We start from the raw sequence: 20,027 nt of genomic DNA, 5'->3' as shown, positions 1-20,027 counted from the left end.
AGCGTCCCTGCAACGCCTTCTCTTTAATTGTGCCAGGGTTATTGCCCGCAATTATACTAAAATCATCGACATTTTAATTTAGAAAGCCCGAGAAACAGTTCATTATATTACGGAAACAGAGAATACAACAGAAGTAATTCATACGCGCCTTAAAAGAGGCACTGGCACGGCAATTTTCAGTGCTTTTTTTGTTATTATTCTTGTGCCCATTAAAAAAGCAGCCCCTCGAAGCCTAGTTCAGTGCACTGTGAAAAAATAATTGTAGTGTGTTTCTGAAAGCTAGTCTCGGTTCCTACAGTACCCTGACGTCCATCAGCGTGCAAGAGGTTCCCCTTCAAGGGGAGGGGGGGGCGAAGGTTCGTCGCAGCAATCCCCTATCAATTGCGTATTATGTATCAAGCTGACTTTGCGCCCCACCCCCTTCTTAATTACGAGACCAGGGAGGGCAACCCTGCCTCTCCGTGCGCGCGTCTATGCTGACGTCACAACACGGTTTAAGCTTCTCAGCAAGCGCTCGAGCAAGATATCGTCACGTTTCCAATGCCACATGGAACCATGTCGGTGCCGCACAAGCGGCCACTGAAAAGTTTTGGTGCCTTAGTTCACTTATAGACAGACTACTGCCTGATGTCACCAGAATTTGTACTGTACACTGACGTCAAGCTAGTACCGATGCCGGTAAGTATGCCACGGGAAAATCAATTTCAATATTAAAATAAAACATCTTACCGGCATTAGCTGAACCTCACGCTTGCTCAGAGCCGCCTCTGTATACGGAAGATCAGTATGGCAAGTGTAAACACACCTCTGAAAAATGGTGTTGGTACCACGAGTACCTCCTCTAGAGGAGGCACTGGTACTCTTTTACAAAATATCTTGTATCAGGGCCGCAAAGGGCGGTTAGAGGCTAGCTGTTAGGGCATTTTGAGAGCTACGGCACCTATTTCAAAGTCTCCCCCCCACACCCCACACACCCCCCCCCCCACACACACACACAAAGTTCAGGCATCTCCATGAAGTGAATAATGAGGGCTACGGCGCCTATTTCAAAGTCCACACACACACACACAAAAAATCACGCATTTCTATGAAGTGAATAATGACACGTGGGCGAAGAGCTACGTCCTAAATTCCATAACGTCCACGCTGAAGTCGCAGACTAGTATAAAGGACGGATTCACGGACGGACGGATGGACAGATGAACGGCACAGGTGATAATGTGTTGTGCTGTCACGTGCGTGACTGGTGTACACAAAAAAAAATTGTTTACTGTATCGTATGACGATCAATTCAGGTAGCACTGAAGACTTCGCAGTCAGGATAGCACCAGTCCGACAGGAACGAAGATCTGGCGCACAGCAACTGACGCCCGAGCGTATCATATTTCTCGTCTTCAAACTGGAAAGATTTACCAGGTTCTGTTCGTGAAATGAATTTATCAGATTTTTAGAGTCATTCGAGCTGGCCGACCGAGAGAGAGAGAGAGAAAGGCGCGCAGCATCGCGTAGTCGCACTCACTCTCCCCTTCGAGAGAGAGAGAGAGGCACAGCGGCGCGTCAAGAAAGGCACGCGCGGACGCGCTGCAACGGGTACTTGTGGTCAGGTCCTAAAGGTGGAAAAAGATAAGCCCCCCCTCACCCCCCCTCCCCCAAAAAAATTCACACACGTAAGCATTTCCCACAACCTGCTATTTTTCCTGCTGCGAAGAGCTTTCATCTAAGTTTAGTGACTTCGAAACGGTTAATTACGGCAGGACGTAAAACGAGCGAACACTTGTCTGCGAGCCCGGTGCAACTTGGTTTTGATGTCACCTTTATTGATGACTTAAATATTTATCATAAATACTTTATACCACATGTTTTCTTTGGGTTTTTTTTTAATATTCATGAAGTATAGGCACACCACAGTTTGTGATGTCCAACAACCTCAGTGCCGTCAGAACAACGTTCATGAAGTTGGTAATTAAAATCTTAATAAGGTTGTATACGTAGACCTTGAAGTATGTTTACCACGGACAATATTTTTGTAGCCTCTGGTGAAATTTGTGAGCGAATACAAGAACCTGTGTGTTTTGTGGAGAATGTGACTTTTTTTTTATTTCTGGTGCTCTAAGTAATTTCGAAATTCCTTAAAGCCATTTTTTCCTAATCGCTTATGAAGAAGGATAAAAAAACCTCAGTGAATCGGGGAATTGGTTAGTAATGGTGCATTCAGACGACAGACCGAATCCGGATTTGTCGTGGACGCGGACAGCTAATCCGCGGATGGTCCGCCTGCAGGCGCATCCACACGACGGACGGTGTCCTAGGGGAAAACAGCCGGATTACCCTCGACAGCAGATTCGGCGCTCACCTGCGCCCGCTGGCAGCAGACCGGTTTGAGAGTATTCAACATGGATGCCCGCATGAAGCGAAGCTTGGCTGCGATGTCTGTCGTGTTGTGACAAATGAACGAGTAGTGTTATTCTTTCAGGAGAAAAGGGAGTTGCTAGCAGGATATTCTTTCAACTACATTATTCCCCACTTGTAGAACATCTAAACGTGTCTCCCGCCTTTTTTTTTTAGAAGCGGCACGTCGCCGGTTGCAAAAGTTAGAATATTTCACCACCATGACGGCTAAGATTAATCTCGCGTGTTGAGCGACGGCGGCGACATTTCCCGAACCACCAAAAGTGATTTCTGCATATTTAATCACCTGAGAACAAAGTCTCCGGAAACTAAGTAAACAATGCTCAAGCGTAGATGATGCCGACCAGTCATGCAGCTGTCCGCGAGCCATGGAGGACATGCCGCGAGCAGACGAAAAGTGTACTGGTTGCCACCGACCGCAAGCTATTCCGCTGAAGTACCGGCTCTCCCCCGCCAGAATCCCGATGTGAGAAACAGGTTGGGTTCATCCGTCCGCGAGCCGCGCGGACGAGGAGAATCGCTGATGGGAGGTCACGTGACGCGCCGTCCGTCCCGCCACATCGGGATTCGATCCGTCGTCTGAATGCACCATAAAGAAAGAATAGTATTGTAACCAGTGCCGTTAAGACTGTTTTCGGAGAAGATTTATCGTCTTCGACTACAACGTGCTTTTTAACCACTCGTTAAATATAGACGGGAATGTCACGTGCTTGCTTTCTAAATTCATTATGATCAAGATACGCAATAGTACACAGCATGCCTTTTTAATGTATAACAACAGGGCGAGTACACATCAGTTACTACTCGGGTAATTAGCAATTCGTTACGGTTTAAAAGCTGTGTACCACTTTCGAAAGTATACGATATATTGCTACAAGCATCGAACAAGAAAAGCTTTTTTTTTTTTTCAAGACGCACATTAAAATCCTACACTATATTACAGGCCCATAGTTGACCTGTCAACAATCGACGACGTTCGCGTACTATGAAACAAAATAAGTGAAGTTACGTAGGCGCGGCTCCACTTCGCGCTACGCGCGCTAGCGATAAGAATTACGCTTCCGCTGAAGTATAGGACAGGGGCGAGCGCTAGACGGTTCCCGTTGACGGCGGAGGTCGCGTCTTCTCGATGCTGCACGTGAAAGGACGCACTAGCACGTCGTCCTCCTCGACCTCCTCGTTGTTTTCGACACTGAGCGGCCCAAGTGACGACGTGCGTTCGCGATCAGGTGGCCTGGACGTAAAAAAATGTCATCGCGCGAGCCAGTGACGTCGAAATAAGCCCGATTATTACGATGAAGTCTTGAAAGGTCAACTTGTCGACAAGTTGATCTTTCAACACATTTTCGCGAAACAACACGAAACACCAAATGAATAAAGCACACACGTAACCACCCAGAAGCACTGACTGGCGACTCCCTATAGATATTACAATGAAATTCAAGGGATAGCATTTCTTTAATCGTATTTAGGATGCGGCGTCGCACTTCTCATTTTTATACTTTTTTTATTTATTTTTCTGTGTGTACATTGTATTACTTATTTAGGAGCGACTAGCAGTTTCATTTAACATTAGGAATAATAATCATAAACCCCGTGTCTTAAGGCATGCAGTTCTAAGACATGCGGTGCAAACTTGACCATTGCTTGTCACAGATTTAACCCCAGTCGATAAGAGCTCAATCAAAGGTAGCATTATTTTCATATTCGAGCAAAATCGAAGATGCAACTAGTTTGCCGAAGTTTTGCTCACCAGCAACGGGGATGCAGTCAGACTACGGATGGCGACCGCGCCTTTCCGAAGGCCCGTGGCCGTTTCGGGTGATCGCGAACGCCATTCACCACCGGCTACCGCCAAGGAGCTTTAAGAAAATTGCTGAAGTGGAAATTTTCGCCCACGAATGAAGCCGTGCCGACCGTAGGATGGCGGATGCGGCAGCCATCTTACTAGGGGCACGACGAGCTGTTGGCGTTCGTCGATTGAGAAGGAGCGTTTTCCGCGCACGCCCAACGAGTTTAACGTGGCAACCTTTTCGGGCCAGATAGTGCTCAAAGTGCGTATTTATGTTACAAGTTTTCTTTAGTAAGCCTCAAATACAGGACAAATTTTATTGGAGATTTTGTCTCCGATACTAGTCTCTGCGGATAACAACTATCTTTTAACTTGTAATTAACGTAGCCTTTAGACTAACACATCAAAGCCACTTGATGCCTAAGTGCGCTCTACCAGAAAAGAGGATGTTTATGAGAACTTTGGAGGGCAAAAGCTCGCTTCACTACAGCATACAAAGCATTGCGGGTACTTCCACTCCAGCAATTTTTTTTTTAACCTCCCTGAATTTTAAACCTCCTTGGCTGATATTTTTTGCAATATTATATGCAAACACACTTCCGAAATAATCAGTACATTTTGCACCAGATCGGAAGCTAAGATTAACCAGCGATTTCTACGAAGCTGCGACAAAAAGCTTTTGCAACCGCCTCCGTGTAAGAAGATAGAAAACTCTGACTCACGCATCGCCTTCAGCTTGAATAGCGTCGTCAGCCGCAGGTTTCGTCACTGCGTGTTTGCTAGTGCTGCTGTGAAAAGAACAGAAAAGCAAAATTAATTAGGCCAAAAAAATATCATCACGAGTAATGAGAGTGCCGTAAGCACGGAATACCATTATTTAGCATTCAAGTGATCATTGAATGGCTTCATTGGCTGTTTTTTTTTTTTAGTAACCGTCAAGTGCAAGCAGAGCTCAGGAGATTCGACGCAAGCATCAAGCGCATGTCCTCTTCTTTCGCACGAACGAGTCCACTGAAAGTTCCGCAGGGAGGAGTGAGTGGGGGGGGGGGGGGGGCATGAAGCTACTTCCATTCGTCAGTGCATTTCTCAGCACTTTGTTCTTTTTTTCTTCGTTTGCGATCACGTGTGGACGCATGGGCAGTCGCCGCGGTGTTCACGCACCTCCCGATTGTCAAATCAGACAATGGCCGCGGACTTTGTGCATGCAGAGCGGTCATTCTGATTTATGACGTCCCTTATGGAGATGAGTGCTGCGATTTTTGCCTGACTTAGAATTGAACATAAAGTCTAGGCCACGTGATGCGGCTCTAATGTATGGCTTACACACCGTCGTCGGGAGCCTCGACTACCCGTCAGCATCGCTTTATGACCAGGCTGAAAATAGTGTTGCAATGAGCATTCAACATACAGGACTCGCAGCAATGAAAGTGGCTTCGTGGCATGCTCCCTGGTGGCACGAAGCTTCCATTGTTCTTTTTTAAAGACGATAGTCTTTCTTGGTGTTCTTCAACGCAAAAATTCTGGTCTGTTTGTCTGCCGTAACGATACCCCCAACGTCCCCGAAAGATATCAAAAACGGCCAACCCCATCCGCAGTGCACACCAATATTGCTCAAGTTTCAGCGTTCATACTTGTGCGGTTGTCTAATAAAAAGCGATTACTAAGCATATATGAGGCGCCACAACAACACATCAATATTCTGTGTGTGTGTCCTTATACTGGAGAAGGCATACATAAGTATTTCTAAGGACCGTAGCGTTTATCACGGTGCGCTGACAATACAAAGCTATGCTCAAAAAAATTGCCCGCAGCTTCCCTCGGGGGAACACTGAGGAGGATGCGGAAGCATGTAATTGGTTAACGGGTGTTAAATTGCGACTTACTTGGGTCGATGGCTAAATTGGTTAACGTGGTTGTGAAATGGGGTGTTAAATGAGTGAACACGTACGGCACGTATGCGAAAGGGCGGTGTTTTATTTATTGCGACGAACTTTGAGGACGATGGCTTTGTGGTCGGTAAAGTAAAGAGTGAGTGGATCGGGTTGCAACGATCGTAGGTCGAAATTTGCAAAGACGTGGTCGATGCAGGTTCCGCGAATGGTGGTCGGCTGGTGGTGTTTGCAGTCGTCGTGCGTTGCGCGTTTCAGCGAGCGCGCGGCACAGATGGTGGGCGACGGCGCGACGGCGCATGCGCGCGCGTCAGCTGTCGAATGTTCGAGAAGCGGTGCGGACGGCGCACTACAAGGCGCGAGTATAAGATGCTTCGCATCTAAAAGGCAACTGTTTCCAAGGCTTGGCTAAAACAACATCGTGGTGGCACCTGCCCGCCGCTTTGCTTTCTACCCGTTATCACCTCCGAGACAGGCGCACACGCCTTCTTTCGTTTTCGTAGATAACTGCCAGATAGCGCTCATGTCTCACGTGCCTCGATGCGCTCGTTCGCCTCCGCTGCTCGGATCGAGGCACCCTAACGCACGCCTCCAAATAATATTAACCTATTTCCTCGCGCAAAACATCAAATAAACGTTTTGTTCACTCTCTCCAGGCGCAAGACTATCGTTTTTGGACGACATTTGCAATGAAACATGCAGACAAGGTGCGTGCGTGTGCGTGCGTGCGTGTGCGCGTGTGTGTGTGCGCGCGCGCGTGTGTGTGTGTGTGTGTGTGTGTGTGTGTGTGTGTGTGTGTGTGTGTGTGTGTGTGTGTGTGTGTGTGTGTGTGTGTGTGTGTGTGTGTGTGTGTGTGTTAGTTACTGCTATTTGCTGCCAGAACCTCTGGCACATGAAAGGAACAACTTGTTCTCTGAGAACAGATGACGCAACCTCGAGTGGACGAACAAGTTGTGTGGCGTTGTTTTCAAGACATCATAATTTACGGCAAGGTCTTGTTTTGCGAAGGTGCACACAAATACATCAACGACACCATTTGCATCACGGATGTGACATCTGTTAAATTTACATGATCAGATGACGAAGAGCCGCAAGAAAAAGTTTCGTTGACTTGGATGACGTTGGACCAGCTGCTGCAGGCTTCAGGAAGAATAGACCACTGGTCAAAATGTCGGATACAGTGACGACAATAAGGCCGAAGAAAGTATAGGCGATGTTATTAGCATTTTTTTTGCAATGTAAATGTGAAGAAACATATGTGGACAAAGAAAACTAGCCAATAGCAGGAGACGAACCTGCGACCTTCGAATAACGCTTCCGATGCTATAAGGTCGCAGGTTCAGCCCTTGCCAACGGCAAGCTATTTTACATTCTTTTTTTTTATAATTACGACACAATTTCCTTCCGATAACATCCCCTATACTTTCTTTGACGTTATTGTCTGCTAGTTATGGTTGATGTTGTGTATAACAAAGAAAAGAGAGCCCTTGCATCACCACTTCCAACCCGCGTTTCAGGATTTCTCATAGTATGTCCTTGTTTCGAGCTGCGTGCGTGCAACAAAAGCCGCCTTTAACCAAGCACTGTGCCAACTTAAACGTCTTCGCCACGTCTGGCACAACTTCCAAACAGGTCATCTGTGGTGAACTGAGTGTCAACACCCGCAACGCTGAATGGGTATAAATGCCAAAATGAGTTACTCACTGGCGATCTGTTGCAGCAGGCTCAGGGGACGTCCGCATGTACAGAGTGGTCAAGCCGATCGCCAGCGCAGCTGCCACAACTCCCACCAGCAGGTAGGTGAGAAGCGACGCCCACACGCTATTCTGCGGCGAGAAACCGTCACAAAAAAAAAGAATAGGTTGTAACTTGAAAATTACGGCAAGTATATGTGAAACTGACAGCTGGATTACTGTTTTATCTGACGGATCTGCGGAAACTCAGTACAAGACACAAAACGTAAGACTAAACGACAGATAGCCAACGGCTTTTTATAGCCAGCGCAGAGGCGTTACATCATGGAAACGTGGAAAGGCACGCAGGCAGTCATCATGCGTAGCGGCCTGACCGATCTTATCAAAAAATAGAATCCAGCTTGCCTCCCCACCCCCTCCCCGGCAATTGGCCTCATTCGCGAAGTATTCGGATCTAACAATTCTCGCATGCTCGCACTGGTTCCAAATGCAGCAACCTAATCGGTAAAGGTCACGCTATTCATTGGGCTAGCCAGAACGCCAGCACATTTAAAACTCACAGTACTTCCTTTTCTTCCTTTTTTTTTGGGGGGGGGGGGGTTATAACGTCCCGATGATTGATTGATTTATTGATTTGTGGGGTTTAACGTCCCAAAACCACGATATGATTATGAGAGGCGCCGTAGTGGAGGGCTCCGGAAATTTCGACGACCTGGGGTTCTTTAACGTGCACCCAAATCTGAGCACACGGGCCTACATTTCCGCCTCCATCGGAAATGTTATAGCCGCCGCCGCCGGGATTCGATCCCGCGATTTGCGGGTCAGCAGCCGAGTACCTTAGCCACTAGACCACCGCGGCGGGGGTTATGACGTCCCAAAGCTACCATATGATAAGAGACGCCGTAGTAAAGAACTGCGGGAATTTCGACCATCGGCTCTTGAACGTGCGCTTAAATTTAAGCACACACACGAGCTTTCGTCTCCATAGAAAATGCAGCCACCGCGGCCGGGAATCGATCCCGCGACACTATGGACCATCGTGGCGGGTCATTCACAGTACATCGACAGTGGCGAGAATGGTCGTCGATCGTTAATAATCTGATGGTCGGTGAAACAAGGCAGCTATTTCGAAGCAAAAGCTTCAGTAGCCTTAGCAAACACGAAAATGCACCATCGGCGTCAACATAGCTTATGCAAAATATCGTCATGCGGTGACACGTGACAAGAATTTGTGACCTCATCATGACACAGCATTCCGTTATACACACGAGGACGTCACCACACCGTCACATGGTCAAATGTGGACCAATCACTGAGGCAATGCAAAATCAGGTAAGGCACAAAAAGATTGTTATACCTCCGATCCCGGAGGCAGGGCAAAAACCGCTTTCGTAAGAAGGCGAGGAGGACCAGCACATCGACCACGAAGAAAAAGTAACAGTTGTTCCATATACGAATACAATAGGTGAGCGAAGCTCCTTAGAAATGGGACGCAAGCGATTATGTCTGATCTCGCTGCTGGCTTGGAGAGCAGGTGGGGAGAGCGTCTGCTGCATTCGGCGGCGGAAGCAATAGTTTAGCTAAAATTATCTAGAGGGGACTCCGGCGCTGCGATCATTGAGCAACAATGTGAATGACGGGTAGTACATGGATTTGTCTAGTCTTCGTGATTGCGACCAGCGAAGGCACTTGTCACTTCGTTTATTGCTGTTTCGGTTTTATTTCAAATGAAAGAACAAATCCTTTTGAACTTCGTGACCTGATTCGAATCTGTGAGCCTAAACGGGTTAATGTGGTGAAACCTAACAGCCGAACATTTGCCAATTGTTTTACGCCCCGCCGCGGTGGTCTAGTGGCTAAGGTACTCGGCTACTGAGCCGCAGGGCGCGGGTTCGAATCCCGGCTGCGGCGGCTGCATTTCCGATGGAGGCGGAAATGTTGTAGGCCCGTGTGCTCAGATTTGGGTACACGTTAAAAAACCCCAGGTGGTCTAAATTTCCGGAGCCCTCCACTACGGCGTCTCTCATAATCATATGGTGGCTTTGGGACGTTAAACCCCACATATCAATCAATCATTTGTTTTAGAGACGAAGCTCCTTAAGACGTGGATCGGTCGTCAGCTGTATGTATGTATGTATGTATGTATGTAGTAACCACCTCACAGCATATACATGGAGTGAATTAGTGAGGTGAAGCTTCACAGGGGTTTTATCGGCAAACCGCGAATCATCCGCTGGCCGTGTCCATCCGTCCGTCGTCTGCCTGTCTGTTTAATGCGCGGACGCAAGCAGGGATGGACGGAAGCGCGGACGGCCTGACGGACGCTTCGCCCCACTCATCATCATTCACTCCGTGGACATGCTGCGATTTTTTTTTTCATGACGAAGTGGCTGGCTTGAAGCGACGCGAAGCCAAAAGGAGCATAAAAGTATAAAAATTGGGCAAATCCAGGTACTACCCATCATTCCGATGCTTGTTGATGCGTCATGCATTGCGGCTCCCATAGACACTAGCGCCAGAGTTCATCTATGTGTACTTATAGGAAACTCCAAGGAGGTTAAGAGAGAGAATTCATTTGCAGAAAGGTAGAGAGAGGTCGGCCTGAGCTATAGTTTGCTCTGGCCTGCTACTCTACGCTGGGGAAGGGTGACTGGGGAGTGAAAGAGTGATGAATGACGATGGTAAGGTAGAGAGATGATATGTTCTTATTAGCCTGGGTAACTCTACAGACGTGCATCCAGTCCAGTGGCTCCTAAGAAAGCGATGACGGCTCGTATAACCACATGTGTGCTGCTGGCGTCAGGCCAAGGACCTAACACAACCTCATCGGTTAATGGTCGACTAATATATCGGCCAATCGAAGATATCAGTTGCTGACGTTCGCTTGCATATGCTGGACAGTCGCAAAATATATGTTCGAGCGTTTCTGGCAACCGACAGTGACCACAATTGGGACCTGTGTCATAACAGACAATCAAGTAGGAGTAACGTCTCGTGTACGCCACACCAAGGTGAATGCGGTGGATAATGCACGAGATGCTTCGCTTTAACTTGTGAGGCATACGGAACTTCATTTCCGGGTCCCATTTGTGCAGCCGCTTGTGCTGGTGTTCTGGTTTCTGCCAGTGCTCTAAGATGGAGTCGCGCATTACGCGTCGAAGTAGGATGTTGGTATCTTGTCAAGAAAATGTGATGCACACTTCCGGGGCACTATTTAAAGCTCTCTTAACTTCAGCGTTTGCCTCTTCATTGCTCCTTATGCCACAATGAGCAGGTATCCATTGAAATGTTACATGATGTCCATTTTTTGTAGCAATGCCAAGAAGCTCTGCTATTTCAATCGATAAAGTATGATATGGACCTTGTCTCATGAAGCCATCGATGGTTTGAAGAGAAGCTTTGGCATCGCGCAGTATCGTCCATTTACGAGCGGGTTCTGTCGACATGAAACGTATTGCCTACCGAATAGCAACAAGTTCCGCTGCTGTTGATGTGGTCTTGTGATCTATCTTGAAACGTCGAGCTATCTTCGTCTGCGGGATGACAAAGGCTGCGGCGGAGGTACGCGACGTCGTAGATCCATCAGTATATACGTGCGCCACACCGTCGTACGTAGTATAAATGTGCAGCAGTGTAAGTTGCTTCAGGCCGATCGATGATACAAGGGACTTCTTCATAATCCCAGGAATATGAAGTATGACAAGTGGTCTAGGCAGGAGCCACGGAGGTGTCTCAGGAGCACGTGGGGGAGAGAATCTTGGCGGTATGGTGCTCTCGAGCCGTGATATAGCTCTTGAACAACTGCAGTCTCGGTGGCTGACAGGGAGCGCTGATAAGGGATGCTGCCTGTGTCGAGTCAACAGGCGAAGGTGTACTCGAAGAGGCTCGCAGAGCACATATACTTTGATTGGACAAGCCCGAGCTTCGGCGAGAGTTCCCTTGATTGATGTGCATTGAGGTAAGCCCAAACATGTGCGCAACCCTTGAGCTTGGATGCTTTTTAACGTGCTCGCACAACTGGGCCTTATGCTTGAAAGCACGGGCATGCTGTATCGTAAGTACCCTACGAATAAAAAATGGTACAGTTGCAGGAGAGCTGCCTCCGAAGGGCCCCATCTTACTCCGGCCATGACCTGAAGAACGTGGACAAAACTCTTGAGCTTTGACTTCAAGACTGTGACGTGTTTTGACCACGATAGATTCCGGTCGAGGATGACACCCAGGAATTTGTGTTGCGCAACAGCACGAATTTCTGTTCCATTCACAGTTAGTGGGTATCTTGTAATTTGTTTTCGTGTAAATGCTAGCACTGCGCATTTTTCAGTTGACAGTGCGAGACTCTGACGACGTAGGTACCTTGCTGTGATGGTCACTGCACGTTGCAGTCGAGCACGCAGTTGGGGGCGCGTAGCTCCAGAAGCCCAGATGCAGATGTCGTCCGCATATGTGCTCACCTTCACCGTGTCAGGAAGTTCAGTAGCAAGTCCAATCAAGGTGATGTTAAAAAGTGTCGAACTAAGAACACTCCCTTGGGGAACACCACGGTAAATGTTATAATGGTCTGTATCTCCATCGCTTGTTGACATATACACGGTACGGTCGCTAAGGTAGCTCACGATCCATGTATACAGTCGTCCGCCGATTTCTAGATCCTCAAGCGCATCAAGGATGGCATAATGCAAGACATTGTCGTAGGCGCATTTAATGTCAAGAAAAACAGCAGCCTCTAATCTGCCTCGACATCTTTCCTGTTCAACATCGGAGACCAAGTTGATGACCCCGTCAATGGCTGATCGGCCTCTCCTAAAGCCATTCATGAACGCAGGAAAGCGATTATTGCTCTCCAAGGAGGTTAAAGTTTCATTTTAAACCTCCTTGGGAATCTTCACGGCGGAAATGACTGAGCGAGTGTGTGTGCGGCGCGCAAGACATCCCGGACCGACCAGTGCAGGGGCAGACGACAGTATGGGCTGTGTTCCAATACTCACCGTAGACGGCTAAATAGACAGTTAAATGGACGGCGGCCATCTCAAGTCCCATTCCAATTCTCACGCAGCCGGCAAAATAGACAGCTTCGAGAAGACCGCATCGTAGACAAATACGATGCAGGCTACTTTGCTGTCTAAACAAGATGGCGGCTCAGCAAATCGCTCAGATAGATCAAATCTAGCCGGAAAGGTCGTCTGCACACAAGAAGACGCTTTCCCAGACGCTCAATGTCAGTAACGTTTATGTGTTTTTGATTTCAACACGAAATAAGCCAGCAAATACAACTGTCACGTATGTTTATTTTAGCTTTTTCTTCTCGACGCGAGGTGGCGCATCGTCGCGTAAAAGTCGTCCAGAAGTGTTCCAGTTGTCGGACACCATGGGCTCGGTGCAGTCTTCTAAGCAGTCTGCGTAGACTGTCTACGTGCTGTCTAAGAATTGGAACACAGCCGTGGTTTCGACTGTCCGCCGGTATTTGGGTAGAGAGGAAGACAGCTGGGAGAGGGGTGCTTGTGGTGATGCGGAGGGAAGCTCCAACGGCACTGACGGCGGGGTGCGAGCCCAAAAGCTCCGCTCCTAAATAGATAATCGTTTTCGCCATCTTGGGGGAGTGCAAAGGGGACCGTGTGAGTTTGTGTACATACTTCGTCCGACATCGCCGCGAGATCGCTTCTGTTGGAGCATGTTCCGGAACGTACTCTACCACGTGCCTCTGATGTATGTAGTGCCTAACACAGAACACCAAGAACTGTGTTTTCAAAGTGCCGCGCACATGATTCCTCTTGTCGTGCGGAGCGTGTCACGTGAACATGCCATTAAGGTCCGTAACGATGAAGCAGATTTCCCGGAATCGCTTGGTCGAGCGCTGAAACCAACGCCCGCTTATACACACAACGCAGTTCAGGTACTGTGTTCAAGGTGTCGCGGAGGTTCTTGAATATATGTGTGCGTTACATGTAGCGCTGTGAGATGTCAGTTGAGCATACCTACATATGAGCATGTCTACATTAACGTTTAATGATTAGGTGAGTGCTTGTCGAGTTACAAAACGTAGTTAAGACTAATCGACCACACCTCATAAAAAAATAGTGCTGGATACTACAGTAAATTGGGAACAATACGCTCTCGATGTGCTGCGCCTACCGGCGTTACCGCCCCTCTATTATCGTGCTGCGTGGTATTTGGGACACCCTATATAATGCATTCACGCCAGTAAAATTACCCGCTGGAAGTCGGCGCATCCACTGCGGCAGAGAAACACGATCAATTATGGTGATGACAAATTAACTTTTGTCAGGGCATCTGCCGCTCAGTCATCTCCATGCCTTATAGCAAAATGTCGTAAACTCTGGTTCTGCAACTCGTAAAACATCGCCATTCAACTGTACCAGTTGCGAAAATGCGTTCCAGCACCCGGGCACGCAATTGGCCGAGTTTTCGGGAGTCAGCAGATTGTCGCGCCATCTGAGGTCAGTAACGCAAAACACAATGTATTTAGTTGGTGTGCTGATCAAACGTGGTGCGATAATCTGCCGACTGCCAACATCTGGATCAATTGCGTGTCCGGATTTCGATACATGGAGCCTATAGAAAGTTTCGCAACTCGTATAGTTGAATAACTCTGATCTACACTGACAACTTTTCTACTCTGGCGTCGCACTCACATATGGCGCCACGACGTCCAGGCAGGCGGTCTTGAAGGCTGATTCGAAAATGGCGTACGCCGGACCACAGCGCCCAACTTCTTCCACAATCTGCATCACGACGTTGGAATAAAATTGGTGACCAACATAACGATAACAGCTCAGTTTGTGCAGCTGAATAAGTCAACCTGTGTTGAAAAAAAAAATAAGGAAGTTCAGCTCAATCAGCAAGATTTCCTGTTAAAATACCACACGCACAGGTCTGCCAAGAAATTGAAACAAACTCAAGACTCCCACAATAAATATGCTTCGCTCAGACTCACCGCAACTTTCCTCGACCGGAACTCCCTCAAACGTTTTCTAAACGGGACTCACTCGAACTGAACCTCACCAACATACTAGTCTGCCGGACTTACTCTAACTCAGACTCATGGCTCGACGTAAGATTCGGTGAATCCGAATGAGTGATTCATGAGTCCTTTAGCGTAAAATTGTAAACTTATTTGCTTTTATTTATTTATTTATTTATTTATTTATTTATTTATTTATTTATTTATTTATTTACTCATCCTGTTGAACATTGTACCCTATATTGTTACTTGTCCCCCCTTATGTAATGCCTTCGGGCCTTTAAGGGCAAAATAAATGAAAAAAAAATAGGTTTTAGGGGTGAAGCTCCTTAAAGCGGCACCTGTTCGTTCCTCATCGTCGTCGTAGTGCGTAACAAGTCTTACGTTTTGACCTGCAAGGTAGTGCCGGTGGGAGATTTCTCCTGTGCGTTGTTGAACAATAAAAAATTCGCAGCGTGCGCGTTAACTAAAAGCCGAATTCTCCTGTCTCTCGTTCCCTATTAGCAGCCATTGGCATGTGCATTGAGCACTATCTGACAAGAAAGGGTTGCTACGTTATACTCGCTGGGCGTAATCTCCTTGATTTTAGAAAGCTTTAGCGAGCGTTGGGCCGCAGTGCCATGAATACAGTGAACTAGTATATACCATGAACTCGAGGTGGTTAAAGGTGGGAAGTAGACACGAATCACAAGCCGTAAGAAAGTGCGCGTGTGCCACCTTTCGTTTAGTCCTTGGAATGTCCGCTGGATGGCGGTGCTTCTATATGCGGAATATATGATGAAAAGGTGCGAGATGGTGGTACTTGGAGTGTTGAATAGGTGGACGAACGGACACACAGACAGATGCATGGATGGACGCACGAACGGACGCAGGGGCGGCTGCATGGACGAACGCAGGGAAGGACGCACGAACAGACGCACGCACGGACGGGCTGATGGACGCATGGACGGTCACACTGACGGACGCATGGACGGACGGAAGCAAGAACGAATGGACGGACGAATTCTTCGCCCCACTCTCCATCATTCACTCTGTGGATATGCTGCCATTTTTCTTTTTTTTCAAACAGTCAATACTCCCCACCAATATGTCACAACAGTATGCAAGCAGGATGAAGCAGACCAACAGCCGGCTCATCTTAGTCACCTTCACTTCGCATCCGAAATGATGCACGGGGGGGGGGGGGGGGACACTTTGATCACGTTGTCATGACTGTCATTGCGCACGCGCATTGCTTCAGAGAGTAAGTTAATCCTATTTCAATTCAACAAGCACACTATTAGTCTGCGCTCGTCTCATATCCTGCCCCAAGTGAAGTTGAAGTTTATCAAGTTTTTTTTTTTGTTCCATCACACGCTATGCATTATCCTCAAGCAAAACTGCGGTTCGGCCTAGTTGGAACATATCCATCTTGAAACTTTTGCGCAAGCACACAGGTTCGTTCGTCTTCCTTTCTATGTCCCTGTGTGCTTGCGCATAAATTTCAAGATGGGTGCTATCCTCAGCTTATTCTTGAGTTTGTTCGCGCTTTATTGCGGTCCAGAATCGCATCATTGCGGAAGCGGCCAAAAGGAAACTTGCCGCCTTGGAGATGTGAGTCACGTAGGTGCCGACCACTTGGATTATCTGCTGCTTGTAGCGGCCCGATCCTCCGAGCACGCGTATCAGCACAGGCTTGAGACCCGTGGTGCGGGACGCCAGATCGGTGCCTATGTCGCGGTTGAAGTCCTGCGTAGACCGAGTTGCCGTACCTCACGATTCGCACCGCACGGTACCCGAACAGAAAGTGAACAAAGCGCGATCAACATTGTAAGAAAAAAAGAAGAAGCCTTTACTCTTTTTTTTTTGACAGTCTCAACTTGAGACGTACTCTCAGGTTTCATGAAAGGGAACACGCGAGCGCGGCGGCGGTAAAGCCCCTGGATATCTTCAGGAAAGTAAGGCCGTTCTTTTAACCAAGCCGCCGCGCATCCTCCTCTCCCGCCTCTCACCTCCCGGGCCACCACGATCATCGTGCGTGTTATCAGCGTGACATAGCATTCTCGATAAGAAAGTGACGCCAGCCCGCACGGTGGCCGTTCGGGAGAGGATATAGATAAGGTTTGAACACTTGAAAGAGAAGGGCACTTTGGAGAGCATATGGAGGAGAGTGTCAGTACTTTTTGCGGCTGCTTGCAGCGCCGGGAGCGAGAAGTGGCGGTCGCTGTGAAGGAGGGAGGAGGTCGCAATCTTACCGCCGGTTCCATACCCCCAATGGCTGGTTCTTTCGCTCGCCACTAGGTGACGCGAAAAGAGGACGTGGTTGCGTTCTACTGGACATGTGGAGAATGGGCATGATTAAGAAGTCTGCACTAGAGATCTATCGAACTTTTAAACAGGAAATTGCCAAGGAAAGGATCTACGATAATACTCGGGGTAGTTCTCTACTGTTTGAGGCCAGGACGGGAGTACTGCGAACCAAGACATATCGGGTCAAATACGAAGAAGTAGACACAGTATGCAGTGCGTGTGGAGAGGAAGAAGAAACTGTCGAACACTTGATAATGTTCTGTAAAGTGCTTCACCCTATAGTTCAGGATGATGGCGCAGAGTTTTTCAAAGCACTGGGGTTTAGGGACCGGGAGGGCAAAATAGACTTTAAGCGGGTAGACTTAAGTAGAAAGAGGTTATCTGATTGGTGGCTAAAGTCAAGGCACGAGTGAAAATTAAGCTCTTCACTGCAAAGTACGAATCCTCAAACTCACTTTTTAAAGAAAAAAAAATAAATCTACTTTTTGGTTCATTAAGTATTACGGCTTGGTGGCGCTAGCAACCGCCCGATCTAAAGGGTACAGCCATATCCATCTATTCATCCATCCATCGTTGCTTTCGCTGCCTGGGCCGAAAGGGTCGCTGCCCGCGTGCAGCCACTTTGAGGACCGCGCCTTCTCCGTCAATATAGTTGGTTCCTCCTCCTCCCGCTTGTGCAGCAAGCAGCCGCCGCAAACCGTAGGCCACGCACTGCCATGTTCTCTTGCATAAATATTGACAGTGTACAGGATTCCCTTTAAGGAGGCACCTCAACTGTATTTGGGGTGCCATTCTAGTCTCTTCCGAGAGTCGTTTCAGCCACAACGGTGTTAACGTGCACCTTCAGAGAGGCAATATTAACGAGAACTAACAGACAAGGACGCCAAAGAAAGCATAGGGGATGTTAATTAGTAATGCTTTTAACGTAAATGTGAAGAAAGAAAAGTATAAGAAAGGACAACTTGCCGTTGGCAAGGACCAAACCAGCGACCTTCGAATAACGCGTCAGATGCACCCTGCCGGAGGCAAGTTATTTTTCCCGTACACTCTTCTTTCTTCACATTTACATTATAGTAAATGGCGAAGCTCATGTATACTCCAAGTTGCAGCGTTTTTTTTTCTGTCAGTCATGCAATCTTGCTAGATTAGGTAGAAAAATTCAACCGGTCGATCCATCAGATCTCTTTTCTTTTTTTTTTTTTAGATTGCGCAAAATCGCGCATGCTCACGTCGATGCTCTTGCCGTCGACAACCTGCAGGGTCAAAACTTCCTCCAGGATCTTCATGATATCGTTCTGCAAAGACAAACACAAGCGAAACTTATGTCACGTCTACTGGTCAAACATTCTAACTACCCCTTACGTCATCTTCCAGTGTCGCTCAAACACTTGTGAGTTCTACGTGTGCGATGACGCGTTTGACTGCATCAACAGAGAATGTTCAGTATAAGCACCCAGCAAATTCTAAGTTTTTTAGATGCGAAGCAGCTTTGGCTCGAGACTGTGTTGGTCGCTCGGCAACCGTCCAGTCTTACACCACGCATGCGCCAACTCTCCCCCTCTCCTCGAGGGAGCGCGAACAGCAGAGAAGAGCTATAGGCAGAGCGCTGTCTCCGCTTCGTTGCGGATTCGCTTGCTGGATTTCGAGCTGACCGGTCGTGCGCTCGCGCGCTCCGCGCGCTTGCGATCTCCCGCGTCAGCGTGGCTCTGGCCGACTGGACTCGCCCTACGTCATCTCCTGCCGCCGACGACCTTCCACCTCCGACGACAGTGCAGCTCTGATTTACTGGACTTGTTCTACGCCATCCACCGACGCCGAAAGGAGCTCTCGCAGGTGCGCCCCGTCCTCGGACTCCAGTGACCGTGCTCAATCTTTCTATCTCCTTCTTTTTCCTCTCGTTGGCTGTCTTCGCCTGAAGGCTGACAGAAATTGGGTGCCTTTTTCCTCGTCCCCCCCTTCCTTTGCTCGCTCTCTCCTTTCTCTTTCCTCTCTTCGCTCAAGTCTTTTATCCCCCATTCCCCTTCCCATGTGAACCACTGCTGAGGTGTCGCACTTAGCTGCAGACAGTTGCGGGGTTCACTTTTCTTTTCTTTTCCAATCTTAAGAACCACTTCCCCCCCCCCCGCTTCGTTTCTCCTCTCCCATTTATATCACCGCGGTGCGCTCCCTTCGCAACACTCTCCTAGCAGCACTGTGTGTTGGTTTTGCCGTACACACAGGGTAATACACATGATTGATTTGTGGGGTTTAACGTCCCAAAACCACCATATGATTATGAGAGACGCCGTAGTGGAGGGCTCCGGAAATTTCGACCACCTGGGGTTCTTTAACGTGCACCCAAATCTGAGTACACGGGCCTACAACATTTCTGCCTCCATCGGAAATGCAGCCGCCGCAGCCGGGATACGAACCCGCGACGTGCGGGTCAGCAGCCGAGTACCTTAGCCACTAGACCACCGCGGCGGGGCGAGCACACGGTAATACACACAAATGGAAGGGAGGGGGGAGGAGGGGGTAACAAAAGCAGTGCACTACATATACACAACTCTTAGCACAAATGAAACATACAAGATGGCCGCGCGTTCCGCAAGTTCAAATACTTGCTGAACGTCCAGCCATCTGGAACCGGTGGCTACGTTCATACTTGTGCATGTTGTCGATTAAAAAGCGAACATTACGCATACCTGAGGCGCAACATCAATGCGTAAGTATACTAGGCGGCGTGTTCCTTTGCCAAAACATACTTAGATACGGAATTCTAAAGGCCCTAGTATTTCTTAGGCTGGGCTGAAAACGCGACACTAAACACGAAACAAGGCCGGCAGAAGACTATCGCCTTTCGATGACATTCGGAGCGAAGCGCGGATATACGCGGCAATTTTTTTTTTCGCTCAATCCCACCCTGTGTGTTTCTTAGCTTCTTTCCTGGCTTGGCTGTCATTCTCCACGTTTTCACCCCATCCGTTAGAGCT

At 48.2% G+C, this 20,027-nt stretch overlaps 1 protein-coding gene across 1 annotated transcript in view; it reads right to left on the bottom strand.

Moving 5' to 3' along the window:
• Window positions 1–2,814: 2,814 nt before the first annotated feature.
• LOC142767169 (uncharacterized) overlaps window positions 2,815–20,027 on the bottom strand; it is a 56,806-nt gene continuing 39,593 nt past the window's right edge. Inside the window, exons 17-22 of the mRNA XM_075868386.1 lie at window positions 18,285–18,350; window positions 16,348–16,494; window positions 14,438–14,527; window positions 7,795–7,916; window positions 4,924–4,989; window positions 2,815–3,643 (exon numbers count right to left, since the gene is read on the bottom strand). Of these exons, the coding sequence (XP_075724501.1) occupies window positions 3,499–3,643; window positions 4,924–4,989; window positions 7,795–7,916; window positions 14,438–14,527; window positions 16,348–16,494; window positions 18,285–18,350 (636 nt within the window). The 3' untranslated portion in view covers window positions 2,815–3,498. The remainder of the gene's footprint in view (window positions 3,644–4,923; window positions 4,990–7,794; window positions 7,917–14,437; window positions 14,528–16,347; window positions 16,495–18,284; window positions 18,351–20,027) is intronic.

The sequence above is a fragment of the Rhipicephalus microplus genome, chromosome 7, assembly GCF_043290135.1.
Source record: "Rhipicephalus microplus isolate Deutch F79 chromosome 7, USDA_Rmic, whole genome shotgun sequence".
NCBI lineage: Eukaryota > Metazoa > Arthropoda > Arachnida > Ixodida > Ixodidae > Rhipicephalus > Rhipicephalus microplus.
Note: the sequence above shows the minus strand (reverse complement) of the source record. Positions and strands in the feature narration are given on the sequence as shown.